At 45.2% G+C, this 25,219-nt stretch overlaps 1 protein-coding gene across 1 annotated transcript in view; it reads left to right on the top strand.

Annotated features, from left to right (window-relative positions):
• Positions 1-25,219, top strand: part of DNAH9 (dynein axonemal heavy chain 9) — a 293,377-nt gene that overhangs the window by 247,996 nt on the left and 20,162 nt on the right. The window contains exons 62-65 of the mRNA XM_084838397.1: positions 2,576-2,703; positions 22,172-22,399; positions 24,286-24,477; positions 25,020-25,211. Of these exons, the coding sequence (XP_084694523.1) occupies positions 2,576-2,703; positions 22,172-22,399; positions 24,286-24,477; positions 25,020-25,211 (740 nt within the window). The remainder of the gene's footprint in view (positions 1-2,575; positions 2,704-22,171; positions 22,400-24,285; positions 24,478-25,019; positions 25,212-25,219) is intronic.

Genomic DNA, 25,219 nt, shown 5'->3' with positions numbered 1-25,219 from the left:
TGGGAACCCTCATGTAATCTGACAGCTGGCAATGGAGACCAGTGGAGGGAAGCAACAAGCATGAAGTGGAGGGGAGCTGAAAGTGGCTGATGGCTGCAGGAGCAAAGGAGCTTTAGAGGTGGGTATTATTACTTCAGGGGGAGTTTTTCTCCTGAAGCACCGAAGCATAGGGTGAAACTGAGAAGGACATTGACAAGAGAGGATATGGCTATGGTGGTCTCAATAGTGGACAGGTGGTCTTGTGATCAGGTGGTCTTGCACACTCGCGCAAGACCTTGGGGAAAAAAGCAAAAATGTGTTCCTGCATTCATAAGGGCTCAGGAACATAGATCTCTTTGGTGATCTGATGTGTGTGGGGGGTTCCCCCATGAGCTGGCAACCTCAGTGGACCAATTGCAGAAGGGGCCCTGATGTAGGGAACGAGGAAATTAGGATTTCTGCCACAAAGGTCCCTGGGATATGTGCTGGCAGCAGCCAGGAGGACTGAGAAGGAGTGAAGGAGAAACAAGCCATGGCAAACCACCAAGTGGGCGATTGTCTGTGAGGAGTAATGGACAAACCGCCCACCCACCATGGCGTATTCTTAGGGTAGCTTGGCATGATGTGCTAACTTGCCCTGTGTGTATTATGCCAGTACAACCCACCTGTGCATTTCCCTTGTGTTTTCACACATGCTTGGTTGCTTAGAGTAGAGTCATATTCCATGACCCATAGAGTGGGAGAAAGTCTTCAGAACTGGGGATTTGAAAGGACAAATGCAGAAGAGTGTTATACTCAAGGTTTGCACAAGAGGCATCATGAACTCCCACAAAACTTTATTTGGTGTGAGAGATATAAAAAAACTAAGAAGAGGGGTGTGGGAGGAACTAGATGCACAAACACAGTAAAGCAGGCCTGCAGGCCTCAGCTCACACCCTTCATAGTACACAGACTATACAGCGGAGTCTTTAGATAGTTTCAGGGAGGTTGTTTTTCATTGGGGGCCAAAGTAGGTGCTCTGCTGGGGCAATACTTACAGAAACAAATGTTTCATGTAGCTTACAGTTCCTGTTAAGAATGTCATGTTGGATATTTTCTGACATCACACTTCCCTTATAACACTGACAACTTGTCAGGAAAGGAATCTCTGTGTTCTCAAATGATTTCCTTACTCTTGGAAACATTGGTGAACACTCTGTGAAAGAGTTGCAGTGGAGTCTGCAGGGAGTGTCTTTGGCCACTGGAGGAGAGTCAAAGTCTGGGGTTCTAGAGGAGCCTGGACTGCTCACTTTAGTTTCACATTGTTATTAGTCACCTTTTATATCAACTAGCGTAATACAACTTTTGCATGACTTGAATTTTTGAACCGCACAAATGTTCCTTTGAAACTGCACACTTTCCCCTAGACATTTTGTGTCTCGTTGCACATTTTAAAAAGCCCCGTTCAAGTTAATTGTTCTTGGTGCATTGATGGGCTTTGAAAAAACACACACATTATATTTCCTAATGTACCAAAGCTTCACAGTCTGGTCACTTGGAATCAATTCTTACTAAATACAGGTGACAAGTAAAGCAGGCATTTATTGCCTAAAAACCAACCTATCGGAAAAAGGCTCTTAGAGCCAAACTACATGTTACTTCTAATATGCTTAGCATTCTTCTTTAACAGAAGTAGGCACAGGGAAGGGGATCCATTTTGGGATCACAAAGCCGCTATTTGCCCCTAAAGTGCTGTTTGCAGCAAGAAACCCTTTTGCTGTTTTGCAAGAGGTGCCTTAGAAATAAGATAATGCAGGCATGCTGGTTGCTTTCATAGACAGCCTCTCTTTTTGAATGGAGTTTGAAACCAGGGTGAGGGGCTGTGTGTTCCACTGGGCCGAAAAGCGTCTTTTCCTCTTTCAGGGAAGAAACGTTATATGTTAACAGCAGGAATTTCCACAATGCCGCTCCCTTCAGGGGCAAACAGCAGCTCCAGGGTGGTGGTGTTGGTGGGTTTTTTTTGGCATGACAATGACACAGGGGGATTAACACCCCATCCCATGCACTGCAGTCCCAGTGTGGTCCTCCCCACCACCCCAGGGCTGTGTGGGGAGCACCACACCAAGAAAGAATTTGCCAATTTCACCAAGAAAGAATTTGCCTGGGGCTAAGCAAGCTAGAAGAAAGATGGTACTAGCTAAATGTGAAGTTTGGCCTTCAGCTGTGATGTGAAGCAAGCATTGTGACTACCTGTCTACTGCATGCTGCTATCTACTTCATGGACTGGGAGTTTACTATTCTGCAGTATGTGACTCCATGCCTATTTAATTGTACAAGCAGGATATAGTTAATATCCTTAAAAGTATGCAAGTTTACACAAATTTGCAAGGTGATAACACACTTAGAATGAAGAACCTAAGTAGCCCTTTTGCCTTGTGCTGCAGATTAAAGAGATTTTGGAGAAACTGGAAACTTTTATTTTGCAAGAGGTGCTTTGGAAATAAGGTAATGTTCTTATGCTGCTTGCTTTAGACAGTTACTCATTCTGAATGGAGTATGAAATCAGGGTGAGTGCTGTGTGTTCCACTGGGCTGAAAAACTTCTTTTCCTCTTTCAGGGAAGAAACTTGGCTACACGTTTAACAACAGGAATTTCCACAATGTATCACTTGGGCAAGGCCAGGAGGTAGTGGCAGAGCAAGCCTTAGATCTCGCTGCAGCGGAGGGACATTGGGTTATCCTGCAGGTATCTTATTTTGTTTTTGTTTTGGGGAAAACTGCCAGTTGCCTCTGACTCATCTGTTGCAGAAAGAGATGAAATCTGCAGTGGCTGTCAGATGAGTCTTCATGAAGTGCTGTGGGAGTGGTGGTGGTGGGCAGATTGACAATATAACAAGCCACTTCTCAGTAAGCCCCTAATGCCTGTAGATTATCAGCCACTATTATAGTTTGCAAATTGGGTGATCATTAATGTCCACAGAAGTGGCAACAAGAACCCACTGGTGACTACTTCTTTGTTGCAGTTGAACTTTGCGAATAATGCAATTGGGAGGGAATTTAGGGTTTATGTTCCCTGTTCGGTGAATGATTGAAAAGATTCCTTTTCTGGGGTGGGTGCATAGCACAAAATCCCCCAAGTGCCTAGCACAAAATTCACTTCCTTGTTGAAAGAGATGCCTGTTGCCAATTCAGGTAGTCCAAATCCTAACGGCTCTTCCTGGCTATGTATACTCTCTGCTCTGTCTGTGTGCAAAAGAGAGAAACAGAGACCTGGTTCACACAACATGACCAGGTCATTGTGGGTTATTTAATGTGTGCTGGGTGTGTGTGGCCACAGTTTTGAATATGTAACCTCTGATTGTGGCAATCGGGGGAGGGGGGGTTGCAGTGTGTCATGCAAACCCGGCCATCAGGGGTTATTCAAGGGTTAAACAACCCTCGTATAATCCTCAATTAGTAGTAGAGATATGCGAGGGTTGTTTAACTCCCAAATAACCCAGTATGGCTTGGTTCACACAACATGTCACAACCCCCAACTGTGGGTTGCATGTTCAAAATGGCAGCCAGATATGCGGCTCGTCATGGGTTAAATAACCCTCGATGAGCTGGTGGTGTCATACAGGCTGGCCCAGGGAGGGAGAAAAATTCTTTACCAGTATGACCCTAAATTCTGCACCAAGAAAAGCTGAATTCTGCAACATGAATATACATAATGCAGATTAAGCACACTTGCATATTATTTTTCATTGCTGCTGCTAGTCATGGGGAAGAGCAATGAGGCATGCAGCCCTGAAACCCCATCCTCTTTCCTGCTTCCTCCTGCCCCTGGCTTTTGGCATTTCACCAGTATTATTACCCACCCACTTGGAAACTTATTTCCATAGCTGTAAGGGCTAGAAGCTTGTTTTAAAAAGTAAAATAAAATAAAATATGATATTCTCAGGATGTTGAATTCTTTGCCCAGTACCAATTTCTGCACTTGCATTGTGGGCACAGCCGGCATCAGAGGTTGGCATGATGGGGCACTTCCTGACAGCTTTGGGGCTCAGAAGCACCCACTGCCAATTCCACCCCCAAACCTGCTCCACCTGCTCATAGACTGTCCTCAGCCTCGGGGCCATTCTGGCTTCCATCTGTGCCAGAGCCAAATGCTTGGGAGTATGCTCCTGCAGCCTCTTAACTTCCAGGTGTGGCAGAGCTCCAAAGTGCACCTGTGCACAGAAAACCAAATGTTTCTCAGCTCGCTCCTGCCAAGAGGAAGAGAATGGTGGTGGCAGCAGCAGCAGCCACACATGCCAGCTAGCCACAGAACCACACCACTGGCTGAGTGCCAGACCAGCTGCTCATCTAGTTGCCCAAGTGAGGCTGTTGCTGCACACCTGCCAGCCACTTCTCAAACCAGGCCACTCACACAGGTAGTCGCCGAAAGGGCTGTGTGCCAGCTGAGCTGCCCATCAATCTGCGCCTCAACACAGGGGAGGCGGCCGCCACTGCTGTTGCTCCACACCACCACCCAGCCCTTGCACTGCAAACCAGCCACACGAGGAAGGAAGGCAGCAGCAGTGGAGGCTCTGCCTCTCTGAATTAAGAAGGGCTTCAAAAGAAATGCACAGCACCAAAATTACAACCTCACTGGTTTTCAGTCTGTACAAATATTCCACTCCAGTGATGCTGGCAGTACCTCAGTGCAGATTTGAAGTCAAACAGGGGAATTAGAAATGGAAAGGTGAGGGTGGTGAGCTAACTACTTGTGAGCCAATAACTCCATAGTTCATTGGGGCTTAACCTATGGCATTCATATTTATTTAGACTGCATTCCCTGAATTGCATGGGACTTTCTTCGGAGTAGGTATGCGTAGGATTGCACTGTCTGCGCATGCTTCTAAACCCTTGAAAATGTGTATTCTGATATTTTCTGTTAAATATATCCGCGTTTTAAATATAATCTTGAGCAGAATTCCTTATTTTTTGCATGCATTTGCAGGTCAGATGATTGCATGAAAAATTATGTATGAATGCAAGTATATGTCTTTGTTAGGAAAAATTGATTGTCACAGAGGTTGTCACAGAGAGGAAGGCCAGGATCTCTTCTCGATCATCCCAGAGTGCAGGACACAGAATCATGGGCTCAAGTTACAGGAAGCTGGATTCTGGCTGAATATCAGGAAAAACTTCCTGACTGTTAGAGCAATCTGACAATGGAACTGCTTACCTAGGGAGGTGGTGGGCTCTCCCACACTGGAGGTGTTCAAGACGAGGCTGGACAGCCACCTGTCAGGGATGCTTTGACTTGGATTCCTGCATTGAGCAAGGGGTTGGACTTGATGGTCTTATAGGCCCCTTCCAACCTTACTATTCTATGATTCTACGAGTCTATGATCCATTATTAGAATCCCTATCAATATTAGTAATATTGTTTGGCTGGTGGATACATGGCAGCAGATGCTGGGAGGTGTAGAGGGGGCAGTGGCAGCCCCAGCATCCTCCTGGCCTTTCCTCTTTGTTAGAGGACAAGGGCTGTGTGCTCCAGGCAGCCTGCTCTGCATCCCCTAAGCTAGCCTGCTACCCTCAGGAGTGGTGGAGGTTGCTGTCCCATCACCAGCATCAAAGTAAGAGTCAACTGTTGGTCAGGATAGCTTGTCCCAACCGGCAAGCAATGGGGCTGCTTGTTGCCTGAGGCCACCTTCTCCTTTGCCTCAGGCAACAAAGTACCTTGGGATGGCCCTGGGTAACAGAAGGGCCAAAAAAAGCCCATGAAAGTGTAGCGTAGTATAAGCAACAATATAGGACACACTTTTTGCCCTTCACACAGGGGGTGGGATGGGCCAAAGCGGGAAGAGGCAGGGCAAAAGTGGAGGGGCCAACGGAAACCTGGAGCCAGGCCTGGTGGGGTGCTACACCAAAAAGGGTTTCCCCGTTTTCCTGAGCTAGAGTTTCCCATTGCTCATCTGCATGTGGCAGCTCATTTAAATGTGCTGGAATTTAAAAATGTCCACTGACTTGCTTGGTAACTAAGGTAAAAATAGAAGGGAAAATCCTCAGTGGTTTCAGCCCAGTGACTGCAAGAATTTCCCAATTAACAATATTCTAGGATTTGAAAGGGTTTTTTTTTGAAAGATAAGATCCTTGCAGCAGGCCTTCCCTCTGGGCAAAAGACACCTTCAAATAAGATTCTCATCCACATCAAGCTTTGGTATCCTTTAGCACTTTTGCAATTCCTTACCTACTGAGCCCCAAGGGAGCAATGGGCAGAGGGGATTACAGAATGCACATATATGCTGGTGCTCATGAGTGTTTGGTCACACGGCACACATGGAATCATCTCTTCCAACTTCTGCATGGCAGTGCAAGAGGCTGAGTACTCTTTTCATGCAGGGTTCCTAGAATGTTTTGCTCTGTGGCAGAGCCATCTTGTCCAAAATCCCGAAGTCCAAAAATCCAAAAGCATCTTGCCCTAAAGCAATCATTCTATGAAGTCTGACCATGATGCTTGGTACCATTTTGGAGGTACGTCTCCCTGCTCCCCCCACCCTCCAGCTCTGCCATGGGGAAGCAGTTGGAGGAACCTCATGCAAGCCACATGGGGGTGTTCACTTAAATGGCAGCTTGTTTTACACGTTCAGTGGTTTCATGATGCATTGGAGCCATATCAGCTGTGCAGAAATTCTACTCCTTTCTCTAACAGTGTGCTCAAGTTTGAGGAACGACTCCTCTGTGCCTTATTTTCCCTATTTACAAAGTGTGGATAATTTAATCACTGGTGCACTTTCCTGACTGTGTGTTTCTCTTCCAGCCCAGTGGGCTCAGCAGAGATGGTAAATGAGATAGAAAGGTGCTGTTTATGCTGTCAGTGTTGTTGTTAGGGATGGATTTAAACCTGGATTACACTCAGTGCAGGATTTGTGGTTGTACTTCAAAGTTTGTTCTGGGCTTGCCTTGGTGTTGAGAAGAGAGGGGAAAATGGACTCCTGCAAAGGGGACCATTTTAAGTCTTTTTATTTGCCGAGGGATTTCTTCCTGTCCATATTTGGCTTCCTAAAGCGATTATGAGGGCAAGATTTGCCCCAAGAATTGTGATTCCTTGGGCATGGGTGGCAGCGAGGCTGCTAATGTTCTTTCTTCTTCAGGACTCTTTTTTCTCTTTGAACGCTTCAGTGTCTCCTCCCCACCCCACCCCAGTGGAGGCATGTGTCCAAGTGCAATTCAGTGAATGTGTGCTGTTCAAAAGGTCCCCACACCCATGTTGGAGCTTGGGAAGGAGCTTTACTTACCTTTAAACCAGGGGTGGGCAAAGCACAGCTGGTGGGTCACATGTGGTCCCTGCTGCAGCCCTCCCCCCACTACTAAAATTACAATTAAAATAAATGGTGTCCAGCCATTTTGGTGAAAACAAACTAATTTTGACCTTCAGGCACTTCATAGTTGCTCTGAACACCATTCTTTTTTCTTTTTAAACTTTTTGTTTATTTTTGAGGTACTGTGTGGGGGGGGGGGAAGAGGTGCAGCCCACGAGAGCAGGGGTCAAAAATAGCCCCTGGACCTCCCGAAGTTGCCCATCTCTGCTTTAAACAGAGTCTTCCCAGTTCAGTCACTGTTCCGTTGGCACTGTAAGGAAAACGTTTCTTTGCTTGATGGGGCCTGCGGTTGTATCACTTCTTAGGATGGCTGATTGGGGCAGTTTGGAAATAGAACTTATTTTACTGGGATCAAGCCATATTTCCTGACATCCAGAATGTATCCCATCAGTTTTGTACCCCTCTTTAAACCCTAAGGACTTAACTTGAGCTCCTGGGATGGTGCCTCTATGACACAGCTGTGGCTGGAACATGATCTTGGGCAACCTTTGACATGGCCTCTGTAACTTGGAAACCTTTTCCTCTGGCAGATTTTTTGGGGGGTGGGGGGAGAGAGAGCAAATTCATTTCTCATTATTTATACCCTGTATCTTCCTCACAAAAATGGTCCCTAGAGTAGCTTGCGATAAAATGTGATAAACTACTAAAACAACAATCAATATAAAAATAGTTGATTCCATCAGAGCAGAAACAAAAAAGGAGCAAGAACATGTAACAAATGTCCATAGTTAAACAAAGTTTGGAACTCTGCTTCTCTTAATAATCCATCAAGAGCACAGTCCCTTAGCCTGTAATATGGCTGGGTTTTCTTCTGGTATTCTGCTTCCGTAACAATTCAGCGGCTGTCTGGTAAGAAGCAGCAGTATTTGGTCTCATCAGTATTCTGCATTCATGTCACTTGGTTCAGCAAAGGAACTGGAGATTGCTGCCATAGCTACCCTTACATAGCTGTTTACCATTGCTGTGGAGAAGTATGTGAGACCCTGATGCCACATGTGTGATGAAGCTGATGCCACATTTGGCCCTTGGTCTAAACTTTCTCTCCTCCATTTAAATCCTGATGCCAGAAGAACCACCGTCAGAACTGCTGCCAAATGAAGTAAAACTCTGATTGGTATCTGTTTTTACCTGGAAGAGTCCAGGCTCTATCTTGTCCTCATTTAACCACAGCCTATTCATCAGAATGTCACCCCCCTCACTCAGTAGTTGACTTAATTGAATTCCTGAGTGCCTTTTCATTTTCATACATTGTTGCTTCACTGAGCGGGGTTCATGTACTAAATTAAATAACAATGAGCTGCTCAACCATAGCAATGCACTGATCAAAGCTTGGCAGAGATTTCCTTGTTGCATGTTAAATAATTGGATTACATGTTAAGCATTTGGGGTGGACTGTAAGGGGTTTGTTTATGCAAACAAGCCAATGTACAGCTTCTCTGTGCCATGTCCTACTGTGTGCTAAGAAGAAGAGCAAATTACTTTCAAGGTAACCTTGAATTATTCGCCAACCAAATTTGAATTTCATGTGCATAAATTAGGCAGATCAGTGCCTTTACACATATGTGCTGATTTGGCATAATTTATCCTGCTTTTGCTAGCCAGTGGGAGGGACCGTGAGCTGTGCTTTGGAAAATGATCTGAGCCTCTGAAACCTCACCAGGCACTACTCTTATTTATTTATCTTATTTAAAATATTTCTTGGCCACCTTTCAGGGCAAAAGCCCTCCCCAAAAACATAAAAATGGTTAAAATATTAAAAGTGATAAGAACATAAAAACAATAAGAACAACAATAAAAGCCAACAATAAAACTAGCAACAAAGTTAACAGCAGTAACAGCAGCAGCAGCAACAATATCAATAGAAAGCCACAGTAAAATAATATGTTTTCAAGGCCTTCTTAAAAGTCTGCAATGACAGAGCATGGCGGATCTCCGTTGGCAGCTTGTTCCAAAGGTGTGGGGCCACTGCAGAGAAGGCCCTCTGTGGTCACCCACCTGACTGCTCTCACGGGTGGGCAAGTGAGAACGGCCTCTCTTTCTGATATTAAAGTGCAGGCAGGCACTTTATGGGTGAAGGCGGTCCTTCAAGTAACTTGGTCCCAAACAATTTAAGGCTTTAAAGGTCAAAACCGGCACTTTGAATTGGGCTCGGAAATGCACCGGTAACCAGTGCAAGTGTCGCAGTATAGGCATTATATGATCGAATCGCCTCACCTCCACCAATACTCGGGCGGCCGCATTCTGCAGAAGTTGGAGTTTCTGAACCATCTTCAAAGGCAGCCCTACGGATAGCGCATTACAGTAGTCCAGCCTGGATATGACTACTGCATGGATAACTGAGGCAAGGTCTGTCCTCTCCAGGTAAGGCTGCAGTTGGCATACTAGCCTAAGCTGGTAAAAAGTACTCCTGGATAGCGCAGCCACCTGGGTTTCCACAGTTAGCTCAAAGTCCAGGAAGACTCCCAGACTGCACACTTGGTGTTTCAGGGGGAGTGCAACCCCATCTAAGACTAGTTGTAAACTTCCATCCTAAGTAGTTGGTTTCCCAGACCACTGTGCAGGGATGGCGGAGAATTTCTCCACGAATCTTCGGGAGGCCGAGTGACGACGCATTCGGCCCCCTGAAATTGGTGGGGAAATTCTCCGCCAGCCCCCGCCCCCCCCCCCGGGATGGGACTTACCTTCGGCGAATGTCCCTCTCGGCGGCGGGTCCCGGCGGTGTTTCGGCGGGGGCGGGGGCGGCGGCCGGTCTCCTGACCGGCTGCCGCCACCGCCATTACAAAATAAAAAAGTACAGAAAAAAAAACCACACACCCGTGATAGGCTACGTGACGATTTACGTAGCCTGTCACGGCTAGATTTCCAAAGTCAGCCGTGATAGGCTACGTAAATCGTCACATAGCCTATCACGGGTGACTTTGAAAAAAAAAAAAAGCGCGTACGCAAATGGCGGTACTCCATGGGCGCCGCCGTTTGTGTTCCTTATTTGGACAGGGGTAGTCTACGTAAAGATTTACATAGACTACGGCGAAAATAAGGGAACGCTATTTGCATTGCCCTTATTTTCGCTGTAGTCTAATTAAATCTTTACGTAGACTACCCCTGTCCAAATAAGGAATGCAAACGGTGGTGCCCATGGGGCGCCGCCATTTGCGTACGCGCTTTTTTTTTTCCCAAAGTCACTCGTGATAGGCTATGTGATGATTTACGTAGCCTATCACGGCTGACTTTGGAAATCTAGCCATGATAGGCTACGTAAATCGTCACGTAGCCTATCACGGGTGGGTTTTTTTTTTCTGTACTTTTTTTTTTGTGGCCGGGGAGATGGGGTGCTCCTCCCCGGCCTGAATTTCGACCAGGCAGGGCGCCTCCCCCCCTCACCTGAACTTCGGGGGGCGAACCGAAGCGCCTCCCCCCCACCACGAAGCAAGCTGCGGGACAAGGTAAGTCCCTTTCGTCCATCCCTACCACTGTGCCTCTGTCTTGTCTGGATTAAGTTTCAGCTTGTTCACCCTCATCCATCCATCTTTAAGTATATCTTCGCAGCCTTTAACCTTGTTCTTTTTCAAAAATGAAAGCTGAGACTTTTTGGATGCCTGTGCCACTTCCTGCATTTGTGCACTACAGTCAAATCACTGCAGAAGAATACACATCATATTGTACATATATTGCTACCAATGAACACTAGGCTGTATTTCTCTTCCCATCAGCTATCCTCCCAACAAATTAAATGTATGTAGAATGCAACATGCATTTCAAGGCTGTATGACATTCTTGTTCCCAAGGTATCTTTTGATCTCTTACATCCCTATCTTAATTAAGAGCAAATCCTTCTCTTTTGAAAGCCATAGCAAACTTGTTGTGTGTGCTGTGTTGATCTTCACACACATTAGATTCAGTTCAGCACCCCATGCTACCATCCTGTCCTAAAGGAGGCAGTTATGAGAGTACTCTAGAATCTTAGAAATTTAATTTATTCTCTGAATGTCACTTTTCTGTAGGATAAATTGAATGGGAAAACTTCATGACAATTTCTGCAGATTGGGGTGGCTGCTTCTGGTTAGGCCTAAGAGCTGCACTGACCTCATGATTGAGGTCTACATGGATCTCATTCATTGTTTAGCTACATGCCCAAATGTCTCACCATGACATGCTCCAAAGTTCTCATTTTCGAGCCTTTCTGGGCATACAATTATTACAAGGGAGTGCAGAGAACGGGTTCCATGTAGATTTACACTGTGAGAGTGAGGGCTAAGAAAATAGTTGCCTAAATTGCTATGTATCATCAGGATAAATAGAATGATTAGAGTAGAGTAGAGTAGAAACCTGCACCAGATTTCTCCTTTGTCCCACGTGACTTGCTGTATGCGCAACCATGTGGGAGGCTGTTGCACTATTTGTCACCATCTAGAGCTGACAGCATGTTTCTTATGGGACAACTCAGCTTTCTGATTTAGCATGAAATTTGCCGTGTGTGCGTACACACACACACACACACACACACACACAGAGTGCAGATTACCAAGGGGCCCAAGGGGCTTCCGACTACATTTTAAAAACTTGTGAACAGGAATGAATAACTGTTTTCATATGGAGGGAATATCTATTGGGGTGAGCACCATCGAAGCCAAAAGTTGGCAGGGTCAGGGCTGGTTGTGGGCCACTCATTCTTTCTCTCTCCCTCTCCCCCCTTCTGCTTCTCACTTCTCTGACTCTTTCTCCATTTCTCTTGTGCTCTTTCCCCCCTTATCTCTCTCCCCTCCCCTCCCCTCCTCTCTGCACCAATTAGGCATAGAGAAAAAGTCCAATTCACACAAATGGGAACTTCTCCTTTTTTGGTGAGCCTGTGTGCCTTGGGGATGGAGCATGGGCACAGGCTGGATCCAAATGTGCTGCAGGCCAGTGGTTGCCTACCCCTCCTTTAGAATCATCAATAAAAAGAAAAACATACGGCTAAACCTTGAAAGATCATAAGAACATAAGAAAAACCCTGCTGGATCAGACCAAAGGTCTGTCTAGTCCAGCATCCAGCGTCTCACAGTAGTCAACCAGATGCACAACAGCACAGTCCCACTTATGCTCCCCACCAACTGGTATGCGGAGCCATCCTGCCTCTGATACTGGCGGTAATATACAGCCATCAGGATTAGTAGCCATTGATAGCCGTATCCTCCATGAATTTGTCTAATCCTCTTTTAAAGCCATCCAAGTTGGCGGCCATCAGTACATGTTGTGGTAGCGAATTCCATAGTTTAATGTGCTGTGTGAAGAAGTATTTTATTTTTTCTGTCCTGAATTTCCCACCAATCACCTTCACTGGGTTCTAATATTATCAGAGAGAAATGTCTCTCTATCTGCTTCCTCCACACCATACATACATGTTTAAAAAATCAGTTTTAGATATACTGTGTGTTGTCCGTATTGTGCTATCTGTCTATATGTTTTTATGCGAATGCTTTTTTGTACTTTGTGTAATGCATTTTAATGGTTTTTAATTTTTGTGAACCGCCCAGAGAGCTTCAGCTATGGGAGAGTATAGAAATGTAATAAACGAAATAAGTGAAATGTATACACTTCTATCAAATGTATACACACCCTTACTAACCATTGGTTTAAATGAAAAAGACCCAGACAATGTTGCTATGTTGCTCCAGTCCCCTGATCATTTTGGTTGCTCTTTTCTGCAATGCCACAATATCCTTTTTGAGATGCCAAGAAGACCCACTCTGCATGTTATAGATGACTGCTCAGAATGTTACAGCACAGCAGCAACTTCAGTGAGGCCTTCCTGTCTGATCTTACAGGCCTTATAAGTTACGCTTTTATGTTAGACTGCCTATTTGCAGAATGGACTCCTTTCAACTTCATGACATGCTATGGTCAGATGGTCCTGAAAAGGTGACTATAAAATAGGGAAGAGAAGTTATGTGTACCTCTGCTGATGAGTGGGAGAAGATCTGTGATGAGGCAAATTGCTGGTTTGTACGGTACTATTTCCAGGAGTTACCATGGCAACTCGTACGTCTTTATGATACATGTTTTTATCTCGTAAGATGCACAAGCTTTATTAAGGAAAATTCAGATGCCTACGCGTAGCGTGCGTGTGTTTCTGTTATCCACCCTTGGACTCTTTCCCAGTCAGTTACATACTCACCCTTATTCCTTTGATTGCTATATACAATCTGTCTCCCTGACAGGAGCACACTCACATATGCTCACACTCCCGCTCACACCCCCAGTGCTTCCCAAATGACAGTTTTAATATTCAAAAGAAGGTGTGTGTGTGTGTGTGTGCGCGCGCACACACATTTTGTGGCACTTTTCAGAAACAAAAGTCTAGAATAGGTGACAGCTGTAGCTTTGCTGAAAAAGGCTGGAAGGGAAGATGCGTCTGATGAAATGCAGCGTAAATATGGCAGCCAGAAAGACTGGCACTGCTCAGAAATGGCAAGTAGCCATCTTGTGGGTTGCCATTGTGTTCAGCACTTCTCAAGCCTCAGATGGCACAACATGCATTAGGAAAGAAGGTGAAGAAGGGAGTATCATTCTCTGAAGTCACAGAGGTCATAATCCTACAAGTTGGATCCAGCCTGCATGAACTGTTTGTGTGTGTGTGTGTGTGTGTGTGTGTGTGTGTGTGTAGAGCACTGTCCACATTGCTGGCAGCACACATACAACTCTGGGTATGAGGGAAATAAAAGCGCTACATCGGGGGAATATTACAAAGTGGTGGGTGGTGGTGGTGTGTGTGTTTTTTACAGAATCTAGTAGGCTAGCAGCTCAGTCCTACACAAGTTTACTGGGAAGTAAGCTCCTCTTAGTGGGGTTTATTCCTGGGTAAGTGTGTATAGGACTGTAGGGTTAGGTACAAGTTAATAAGGCAGAAAGTACTAAGGGTTGGATCCAGGATCTGCATTCTGCAGTCAGGGCTTTGTTTACAGAAGGTGCCTCCACCTGATTTTTAGGGACCACTCTCCCCCTGCCCCCCATGCACACACCACAGCTCACCCCATTCAGCAGAGCCCCCAATCATCTGTGTAGCATTTTCAGGGGACTGGAGAAGCTGTTGTGGGGAGGAGGGGGTGAGGAAGTCTGCATCAGCCAACCCAGTTGCATGCACCTAATTTTGGATCCAACCCAGAGACTCTGGTCACTTGAAGATCTAAAAAGTAATTAGAGAAATAACCAGCTAGGACAGCTTTATTTTAGGCAGCCTTTCTGAAAGGGGCTGCACAAATTCCAGCCCTAAAACAGTATGGGTAGGTAAAACCCTTTTCTCTAACCTTTCAGCCATTCATCCTTTGGCCCATTGTCATCCACCATCTTCTCTGTAACAATCCAAACAAAGAATATTTTCTTATAAATATGAGAATATTCACCAAGTTCAACACTGTAAGTTAATGGTCTTTGTACTGTTTTAGCCACTGCAAAAGCAGCTTTAGCAGAGTGGTGAGAGGTTTCCCAGTGCACATGTTGGTCTCTGAGCACTGATAAGCTGCAAGTATAGTCTTGGGGATGCTCAAGATGTGTTGGCATCCAGACAGTATTCATCAGTCACATCTCATGAAGGCAACTGAATCGAAGGATCTCTCAGAAACTCAGTGCAAAGGGAAGAAAAGCAGCAGCTATTGCATAATCATTACGATGAAGGCTGCATTCCCAAGACTGTGTATGAGAACTGAGAAGACAGCCAAAAAGCATAAGCTCCTAAATGATGTCATCTTCATCATGCGATGTAGGAGTGCCTGTTGTGTTCTGTCCAATTTTGTCCTGAGAAATCTGGGGCTGTTTGCAATGTTCTCTTGTGCCCACATCTCTCTTTCCTATCTTAAATACTGCATGGGTGGTAGTTTTAAGGTGCCTGTGAATTTAAGGCTCTGTTGGAGCTGTATTGAAGCGAGAAAGACTTTGCTGCGCAACAGTCTCCCCAGTTTTCTTCGTAAAGGGTGTTCTTTGCTCTTCCTCCTGCTCCAATTATCGTTAATTGATCCAGTGCACACAATTCTGGGCTCATGCCCAGGATTGAGTCATGTGAATGGGCTGTGTATCCAGGCAGTGCACATGGTAAAGCAGCTTGTAACACTCTACGTGCAGAATTTTTTAATACATATCTACATGTCACTGTGCCACAGCTGAACATACCTGTATGCCATTAGATGCCTTTGTGCTGGCATTGTAACATTTTGGGTTCACATTAGAAAGATAGGTATCCAGGCCTGCAGAGCAATAATAGGCGGTGTATGATATACATATTGCCAGTTTCTATACAGTCCACCCACATGGCATTGTAATCCCAGGAATGCAAATAAGTACTAGTGTTGCCAACCACCGGCAAAATAATAGCCCAGCCAATTTGGAAGCATTTGTACCCCTACTGTTAGCCTAGATAGGGGGAAGCTTTTTTCCCCTGCCCCTGTCCAATGTCCCAGTTGCCATTTAGTTATTTATTCTAAACCTTTTAAATTTAATTTGCTTTATGCCTTGATGTGTTGCCATACCTATGCATACTGGAACTGGACAAGGGGAGGGGATGCAGAAGTAAGATACTTGTGTGCACATTCCTGCATGGTTACAGCCCATGTGTGTGTGTCATTTTAAATGGCTGCCACCCCTGGTGATGGCCAGTGTGCTTGAATGGTGGGGAAACAAGGACCTGCTGCCCGGCCTGGTTCAGTCATTTCAGTGGCAGGGAGCAATGCTTGAATGATGGTGACCAATGCTGGAACAGAATGCTCGATTAGATAGGTCTTTGGTCTGATCCAGCAGGGCTCTTCTTACGTCCTTAATGACAACACTGCAGAGGTTATGAACAGTAGCACAGAAGCATGTGGGAAGCTGGTGAGTAGAAGCCACGTTGGGGGGCTGGTTGCCTCCAATTGGTTGCTTGAACATGCCACCAGCATCCCCCAGCCTGGCTTCCCAGCCCCACCCAATGTGAGTCCACCACTTGCCAGCCACAGCACCCCCCAGCCTACTTGACAGCCTGGTGTCTACTTAGGGATGAGCTGCAACAGTGGAGAAAACCGAGTTCAGTTTCACTAGATGGGCAACAAGAAAAGTGCAGTACCTTGGTTGGGTTAGAGCCATCATCAGCCATTTCAGTTGGTACAGCTTGAGGATATTAACAAGGTATTTGGACAGATTCAGGCTGCCAGTTCTGTATTGGATCCTTGCCTCTTGTGGCAGGGAGTGGTCTCCTAAAACTGGCAGGAAGGGAACAGCTGGCTGGGCCAGGGACGTGATTAATGCCTCTTTTTGACAGGGAGTGGTCCCAAGACCACTCCTGAAGGGATCCTCCCAGGACCCATTGGTTCTTAACAAATGCAGGCTGATGGTGAATGTTCCATTCCTTGGAAAGATCCTTGAGATGGGTAGTTGCTGACCAGCCTGAGGCGCTCTCGGATGTGAGACCAATTCTCTGGACCATTTCAGTCAGGGTTCGGCCAGGTTTTGGCACAAAAAGAGTCTTGGTCACCCTATATGAGGACCTATGTCAGAGAGAGTGGCTTATGATACCATCCCATAGTATCCTTCTGGGGTGGTTGTCTGACCTGGCAGTGGGGGGTACTCCATTGAAGTGGTTTTGATCCTATTTGGATGGACAGCTCCAGGAGTTGGTGCTTGGGAGATATTGCTATTTAACATCCACATGAAACTGTTGAGTAGGATCAACTGGAGTTTTGGAGCTGCATCTTATTTCTCTGCACCTTATCAGTTGAGGCTGTGGGTGTGCTAGATCAGTACCTAGCTGCGATAGTGAACTGGATGAGGGCTAATAAACAATGAAATGCTGTGAGTGGGTGGTTCTTCTGACTGGATGAATGTTGTTCAGCCTGTTCTGGATGGGGCTGCACTCCTGAAGAAGAAAGTTTGTAGCTTGGGGATTTCCCTGGAGCCAGGACTGTTGCTTGAGACTCAGGTGGCCTCAGTGGCATGGAATGCCTTGTACTAGTTTCGGTTGGTGGCCCAGCTGCACCCCTATCTGGACAGGGTAACCTGGCTTCAGCAGTCTATGCTCTGATAACCTCCATTAAGATTACTGCAGTGCTCTCTATGTGATGCTGCCTTTGAAGACAGTTCAAAAAATGCAGTTTGTGCAAATTGCAAAAATACAAATTGCGTAGCCTATCGCATGAAAAAGCAGGGGCGCAAATGGTGTCCAGTACGCCATTTGCTGCCATAAAGGTCTTCATTTAAGCTAAATGCAGCCATTTACGGCTGCATTTACCTTAATCCAAGACCTTTACGGCTGCAAATGGCGTACTAGATGGAGTCTGGAGACACACCCCTCAGCCAGTGATACGGCAATGGCGGCCGTATCGCTGGTGCTTCGGAGCCGGCTGGTGGCTCCTCAGAATCGCCGCAGAGCAGAGATTCCGGCGGGGAGGGATGGATCACCTCCCCCCCTTCAGACCCCCCCCCCCCCGGAATGGCAGGTAAGCTGTCCACCCATCCCTACCCCCAGATGGAATGCTCTCCCTAACTGGGTTGCCTGATGCCAACATTGTCGTATTTTTGGCTCCAGGTTAAGACTTTCCTCTGTTCCCAGGCATGTTACATGGTATGCTCTTGTTAGACGCATGTACAAACCCACACACATTCCAGTGAGACTCACACACCTGCTTATAAGGAATCTTTAGACATTGGCAAAGGGAACATCTATGGCTAAGAAGGTGATTCCCACCCAAAGATACGGTTGGAGAGGATAACGCTATAATGGCACATTGTGGTTTACAAAGAGTAAAATGCAAAAACTGGTTTTGCGGGAATTAGCTGAGCACATGGATTTATTAGACCAGTTGGGGATGCACCAGCCTTCACCAAATTATGTCTTGATGAGGAAAGTAGCTGCATACTTGGTGAAGCTGAGCTCCATGCCTAAAAGTAGTTTTCAAGACTGTGGGAAGGAGTCTTCTAGAGGCTTGAAGCATATATACACACACATGCACATGCATGCACAAACACATACAGAGGGGGGGAAGAGGGAGTGGAGGCTACAGTTTGCACTAAAAACCTCCAAAAGCAATATGCAGGGCGGCCGGAGCATGGAGGAAAGGATCCCCTCTGCGTTCCGCCCACCCTGCATTGGATAGTCGGCTGCCTCTGAGTTCAGAGGCAGACAGCTATCCCCATAGGATTACACCCTTAGTTGTTTTAAATTTTGTATCTTTAAATTTTGATGTAAGTGGCCTTGAGTCTTTTTTGAACAAGTTGTCTAAGAAATAATTATGGTGGTGATGATGATAATCTTAAAATGCTGTTCCTTCCCCTTGCCACAGAGTTGCCTTGCTTTGGCGAGGATCTGGCTTACCCAGCTGGCAGGAGCTGGGTTTGTTAATACCTCACATTCCAAGAAGGCTGTGACATGAAGATAGTCTGAACTTGTATGAGTGATAGGATTGTTCTGTGTTTTCTTCTTGGATCTCTTGTCTCATGAACTTCTATATCTGATATATTCCCAAAACTCACTCTTTAGTCTATATTGGAAAGCCATCACACAATTGCCTGTTTCCCTTCTGGATGTGAAAGGTCTTCAAAAGCCTTCACACATGAAAGGCCAGCCAAGATAAGAAATTATATCTTTATATGTGTCTTTATTTTATATGTGTCCTTATTTTCCTTAATTCTTATGTATTAACATTTGCACATTTCAGATCTTGCCTCAGGGTGACAATCAGAAGCACCTACCAAGAAATATTTTATGCTGATTTTCAGTCTTGCCATTTAAATGGGAAGGGAAAAAAAATATTAGCCAGTTCTACTTGTTTAACTTGTTAACACCTTTTGAAGCTTTGAAATCCTGAAATTCCCAATATTGACTGGGTTTGCATCATCATGGAGGGGGAGATAAACTACAGGGGCTTATTCCCCCCCCCCCGCACGTGTGCTAGTCATATACTGGGGGGATTTACATAATTACGCTAGCTAGCATGCCTTGGATGTCATGTGAACCCACCGAGGGTGGCTTGTTGTTGTGCTTAACAAGCCACCCAGAACCCATAGGCTGTTGTAGGGTTCTGGGGTGGTTTGTTAATGACTGCAACAAGTCACCCTAACTGGTTTCGCATGACATCGCAAGCCATGCTGCCGAGGGTAATTATGCACATTCCTTTGGTAAGTGACCAGCATGTGCGGTAGAGGAAATAAGCCACCATGGCTTATTTCCCCCTCCGTGGTCATGCGAACAGGCCCTTTTTCTCCCCGTCTAGTTATTTGTCTTGATTATTTTGCATTTCAAAGTGTATAAAATCCACATCCTTAAGCTCTGTTTTTCCTAATATTCCACCCCATCCACAACTCCCCAAATCCTTGGCATTGGAGCTCCCTCTTGCTCTGTTAAACCTCCCCATTTACTTTCTTCCAAACTTTCTGTATTTGATCTATTCCCCCTCCCCTCCAAAACGCTCTCAAACTTCCCCAAAACTCAGTTTCTTCCCCATTCAAATCATCCTAGGCTGAAATTTCTTTCATCCCCCCTCCCTTACTCATTCTCCATGATCAGCTACACACACACACACACACACACACTTTGCTAGAAAGGCCCTCATGATCATCGATTTTTGACTGGCATTTGCCTCCCTCTTCAAGGGCTAGTTTTCATTTAGATGCTAGCTGCTTTCTTTCTGCTCAATGTTTGCATTAAAACTCATTTCTTTTTAAAGTGCCACACTTCCATCACCCTTTTCTGAACATAAACACACTTTCCTATGTATCCTGTTGCACCTAGATTTATTACTGATTTTCAGATGCCTATCTTTTGATCTCCTCAGTGTTAATGTTTTTGGATGTATGATTCTAATCCCCCTGATTAATTCTTCTTTAATAAAACAAATAGCTGTTTTCAAGGACCTTGTCGGTGGTCTCTGACTCCATGACGTTTTTGGGGTATCAGGTTTTCCCATGTGCCCAGAGTTGAGTGCTAAAAGTTCCCTCATGTATCTCCTTGGTTTGCATGTATGCAATATGCATGCAACCATGTAAATTAGAGCATGCATCATGGCACCCTGATCCTTGTATTTTCTGTCTTTCAAAAACAGATGATTGGGAATATCTCTCTTTGCACCTAATTACCACCTGACCATTTCCCTCAGTGCTGCTTTATATAGCAAGCTGCCTTAGCCAGACCATTGACCCATCTAGCCCAGTATTGTCAACGCTAACTAGCAGTGGCTTTCCAGGGTTTCAGGAAGGAGTTTTTCTTGCCCTACCTGGAGATGCCAGGGCTTTCTTGAGATAGAAGTCTGATTTGGATTTCTAGATTTTGATGGAATAGTTTGTGCCTTCATTTAGTGGCTTCCACTGCTGGTAAGTTAAAATGTAGTCTTTAATTAGCATAAATTTGCTTCATTTTGGATTCACTTCTTATTTATATACAAAAACTTTTGCATGATTTCACCCTTCAACATGGAATCATCCCAAACAGCTTAAATAAAAAACAATAAAATAGCCAATGAAACCGTGAGTCTTCAGCTATAGCAATCAGAAACTCAGTCAGAGGATGTCTTGACAGATATGCTGGTGTCATGTTTTGGACAGTTTCTGAGCTACCACCTAGAGTTCCTATCCTTTGCATCCCTATCCCTGAGTTTTTTTCAGTTACTTTTCAGCTTCAACAGCCAGTACTTGTAGGAAGGCAGGTATGCCGGCTTGACCATTAGTAGCAGCAGGCTACTAAGCCTGCTGTCAAGTTTGACTCAGTTTCTCATTTTTCCAAAGTTAAGTTCATTCCATCCCATTTCTGCATGAATTTGTAGTGAGGTGGGGTTCTATACAAAAAAGACTGTACGGAAATTCACATTTCTCTCTCTTTTTAAAAAAATATTTTTATTCTATTTTTTTATCTTTATAAATGAAATAAACAGCACCAACAACCAAGTCATTATCTACACTTTCCAACAAGGAAATTCACATTTCTCAAAATGTACACATTTTTGTATACTTTCCCAAATATATGTGTTTTCGTACACACTTTCCCAAACATATGCATTCCCCCCAAGCTGTTTCCCCTAATTATTGTGTGCACTTTTTCCCATTTTCTGCAAATTTTGTGTACATTTTTTAATTAGTTAACTGCATTGCAGAATTCTGAAAAGCATGGCTCTCACTGTACACAGCTTTGTTCTGGTATGTGTGCAGCTTCAGGAAGTACACAGTTTATAAGATTGCCCCAAAGATTTCTAACCCATCCCTTCCCATCCCACTGCCTCGCTCGCCAATGTACTCTGTCCTGTGGCTTCATTCAACTGGAGGAATATTTGAAATTCAGATTCTTAATGGCCTTCCCTGAAGTCTTGGAACAAGGATGTGACCATCAGCTGATAGGGTGGGAAGCACAGGTACTGTGAAATGAGTAGGTTTCCAGCAAAGGTGCCAGCATTGCCAATTGGTGTAGGCCTCTGCTGAGCAGGATGTGCAGTGTGATTTTCTGGTAACTGCCTCAGATTTCAAGGGTGAATTATTTGATTGAAAATAATCAAGCGATTTTATTTCAGCTGTCTATGGGAACTTGGTTTTGTCTGGAGGAAATAATATTACTTCAGCGGCACTACATTATTCTAACAAATGGAATATCATCGTCCCTAAGAAAACAAACACTCTGAGCAGTTTCCTTAATTGCTAGTTATTTGTCTTGATTATTTTGCATTTCAAAGTGTATAAAATCCGCATCCTTTTATATGCAGCTAATGTCTGTGGAAGTGAATTACAGCGCTGAGAGCTATTAGGCAAGGTGCTTGCTCTTGAAGCTGAAGCGGAGGGGGGTGGCATAATGCTTTTCACCTCCTGGAAGGAGTCTGTGTGGTGGCTGTTCACTGCTGAATTAAAAGCCAGCCGCTATAACAACTCTTTTCCTCCTGCAAGAACATCCACCTGGTGGCCAAGTGGCTGAGTTCCCTGGAGAAGAAGCTAGAGCAGCACAGTGAAGGCAGCCATCCTGAATTTCGCATCTTCATTAGTGCTGAGCCTGCAGCTTCACCCGAGGGCCACATCATACCACAGGGCATCCTGGAGAACTCCATCAAAATCACTAATGAGCCCCCAACAGGGATGCATGCCAACCTTCACAAGGCTCTGGACAACTTCAACCAGGTACTGGCCCCCATCACTTTAGAAAGATTCCCTTTTCTCTCAGCCAGGTAGGAGGTTAGATCAGCAAACAGCCAATGTACCCAGCAGCACATGGATACCTTTGTAGACTTGCGTTACATTTTGTGATTGGGGTACCCCTGTGTGGGGTAACTATGTGTGCCCCAAAGCTCTCCACACTGAAGCTCACATCTGCAGGAAACCCATGCCTTACAATTCCCCTGGTAGCTTTTCCTGTACATACCTGGGAGGCGTTTCCCTGTGCCCCTTAACATGCTCTACTACTTGTCAAGTGATGCTTTGTTGGCTTCCCTGGGGCAGGGGAGACCAGCAAGAATCCTCTGTGCAAGGCTGCTGTGGTTTAACTGGTCCTCTTGAGTCTTGGAAGGGGGTGGGTTCCCTGTGCCTATAGGTCTGGACCAGCATGACATAGGATGCAGGAGGATCTGGGGGTCTGGCCCCTTGGTGGAAAGATGTGATGTGTTTCTGAGCACTATTGATGGCTCTTGCTACTACAGTATTCTTACTGTAGTAATACAGTATACAGTATACAGTATTGATGGCTCTTGCTACTACATCTCAGCAGATGTAGTTAGGTGAGGGTTAATGCTGGCACTCCAAAAGGCTTACTGTGTTCTCATGCACTGTCATTCATCATCCCAGATTCCAGGAGAGGGAAGGGGGGTGGAACCTTCAAGATTTCCTCATTCTCATCCTGCCTTTGCAAATCAGGTAGTAATTAATGTTCTCAAAGCAGCTGGATTCTTACAAAATGTCTCTCATCCTCCAAATCCTGCCGTAGGTGGGAGCAAGTGGCTTCATACTTCATTTGACGGCTTTGAGCTACTGTTCCAACAAACGCAAGACTAGTTCAAATGCTGCTTCTAGAGTGGAGTTGCAAAGAGCTTATCATATTCATTCCAAATAAGGAGTGCAGTTTGGTATTGCTATCAACATTGTGATGGTGTTTGGGGTTTGCAGCTAGAGAAATGTGAAGTCAAATAAGGACAGGGTGCGCTTGTCCTAGAGTTTTTGTCTCACTTTTGCATCCAGGAAGCCAGAACATTTGGCAAAATAAGGTGATTTTCAGGGCTCCTTCTTAGTCACTTTTTCTAACCTACATGTTGAAGTAGATGGGTGCTGGCTGAGCATCCACCTGCTCTTTGTTGTTTTTTAGTTAAGTCAGCCATTAATTGTCAAGGAGCATTGGCCTTAAAACCATGCTCATAACCTTTCTCTTGAATGTATGGAATCAGAAGTTTATACTATTGCTGGGCTAGAAGGATTCTGAGAAGGTCAAATATAGCAGCCCTTTCTGTTAGCGAACGATTTGACTTCACTTAAAACATTGGTACCAGATATAGATATAGTAATTTCTGGGTTGTTTAACTCAGGAATTGCAGGGACGAGCGGAGTGCGCAAGGCATGCTTGTCATTTCTGCCTTTAATTAACAACCTATAATTGCCCCATTCCTGTGTTGTTTTGTGATGTCTGAACCTGGAAAGTCTGGGGTGATAGATTAAACAACCCAGAGTTAACTGTACAATTGCCCATGGTTTGTTGTTGGGTTAACTCTGAGTTGTTTAACCAAGGAATAACCCAGAGTTTCTGGGTTCACACGTCATGAAACAACCCAGAAATGGGGCATTCTTGGGTTGTTGATTAAAAGCAGAAATGACAAGTACATGGCTTGCATGCTCAGCTTGTCCCTGCAATTCCTAGATTAAACAACCCAGGAATTGCCACCATGACATGCAAATTGGGTCATAGTAAAAGAATGTCCCAGTGTGTGGGTTTGGTAATCTGCAGTTCTTTAGGTCTCTGCTAAGGACCTAGCATGATACTCTCTAAGAAAATGCTGATCTCTCTTCCCATGTTCGTCTTGCAGGACACCCTGGAGATGTGTAGCCGTGAGAATGAGTTTAAGAGCATCCTCTTTGCCCTCTGTTATTTCCATGCTGTGGCAGCAGAAAGGCGCAAGTTTGGGCCACAGGGCTGGAATCGTTCATACCCCTTTAACACCGGGGACCTCACAATTTCTGTCAATGTTCTGTACAATTACTTGGAGGCTAGTTCAAAGGTGAGCTGCGTCAGTGATACACCATCATATGTTAGAATCACGTGTGACTCTTTCAAAGTACTTAATAGATGTTCATTGGCTTTTATCGACATGCCACCTTTTCGCCCACCTCTGATCCACTATTGTGAATCCAGAAAAGAACATACCTTTCATTTTACTATCCCTGATTCTGTGAATGCCCATTTCTGGCCTGTGTGTCTCCACCATGACATTTCTGTGAAAATATTTGGAAACGTTTGGCTGCCAAGATAAATGTGTTCAGTCAAGGGAACTGGGGAAAGACTTGTTTTAAGTAACAGTCCTCCCACCCTTTCTCCCTTCCCCTTACTGTACATATACACATACACACAGTCTGTTCGGCAGTCTGGGCTTCTCTGAGTGAATCTCCTGTATGCTGCATGGAGCAATTTAACTGCTACATTACATTCAATTTCTTAGAAAAAATGAACTCTTGAAATGAAAGCATTCCCTGAGATATCAGCTCTTAAAGGCTGCGTGGCCTCTTACAAACTGTGCTCACCAACTTGCCTGTTGCTGTTTAGGTTCCCTACGATGATCTGCGGTACCTCTTTGGAGAGATCATGTATGGAGGACACATCACAGATGACTGGGACAGGCGCCTCTGCAAGACCTACTTGGAGGAGTTCATCAAGCCTGAAATGCTGGAGGGAGAATTCTTGTTGGCTCCAGGATTTCCCCTCCCAGGGAACATGGATTACAACAGCTATCACCAGGTAGCCCT

This window comes from Heloderma suspectum, chromosome 2 (genome assembly GCF_057233095.1).
Source record: "Heloderma suspectum isolate Gila_16-S chromosome 2, 16-S_ref, whole genome shotgun sequence".
Taxonomy (NCBI): domain Eukaryota; kingdom Metazoa; phylum Chordata; class Lepidosauria; order Squamata; family Helodermatidae; genus Heloderma; species Heloderma suspectum.
This window is presented reverse-complemented; position numbering and strand designations above follow the sequence as displayed.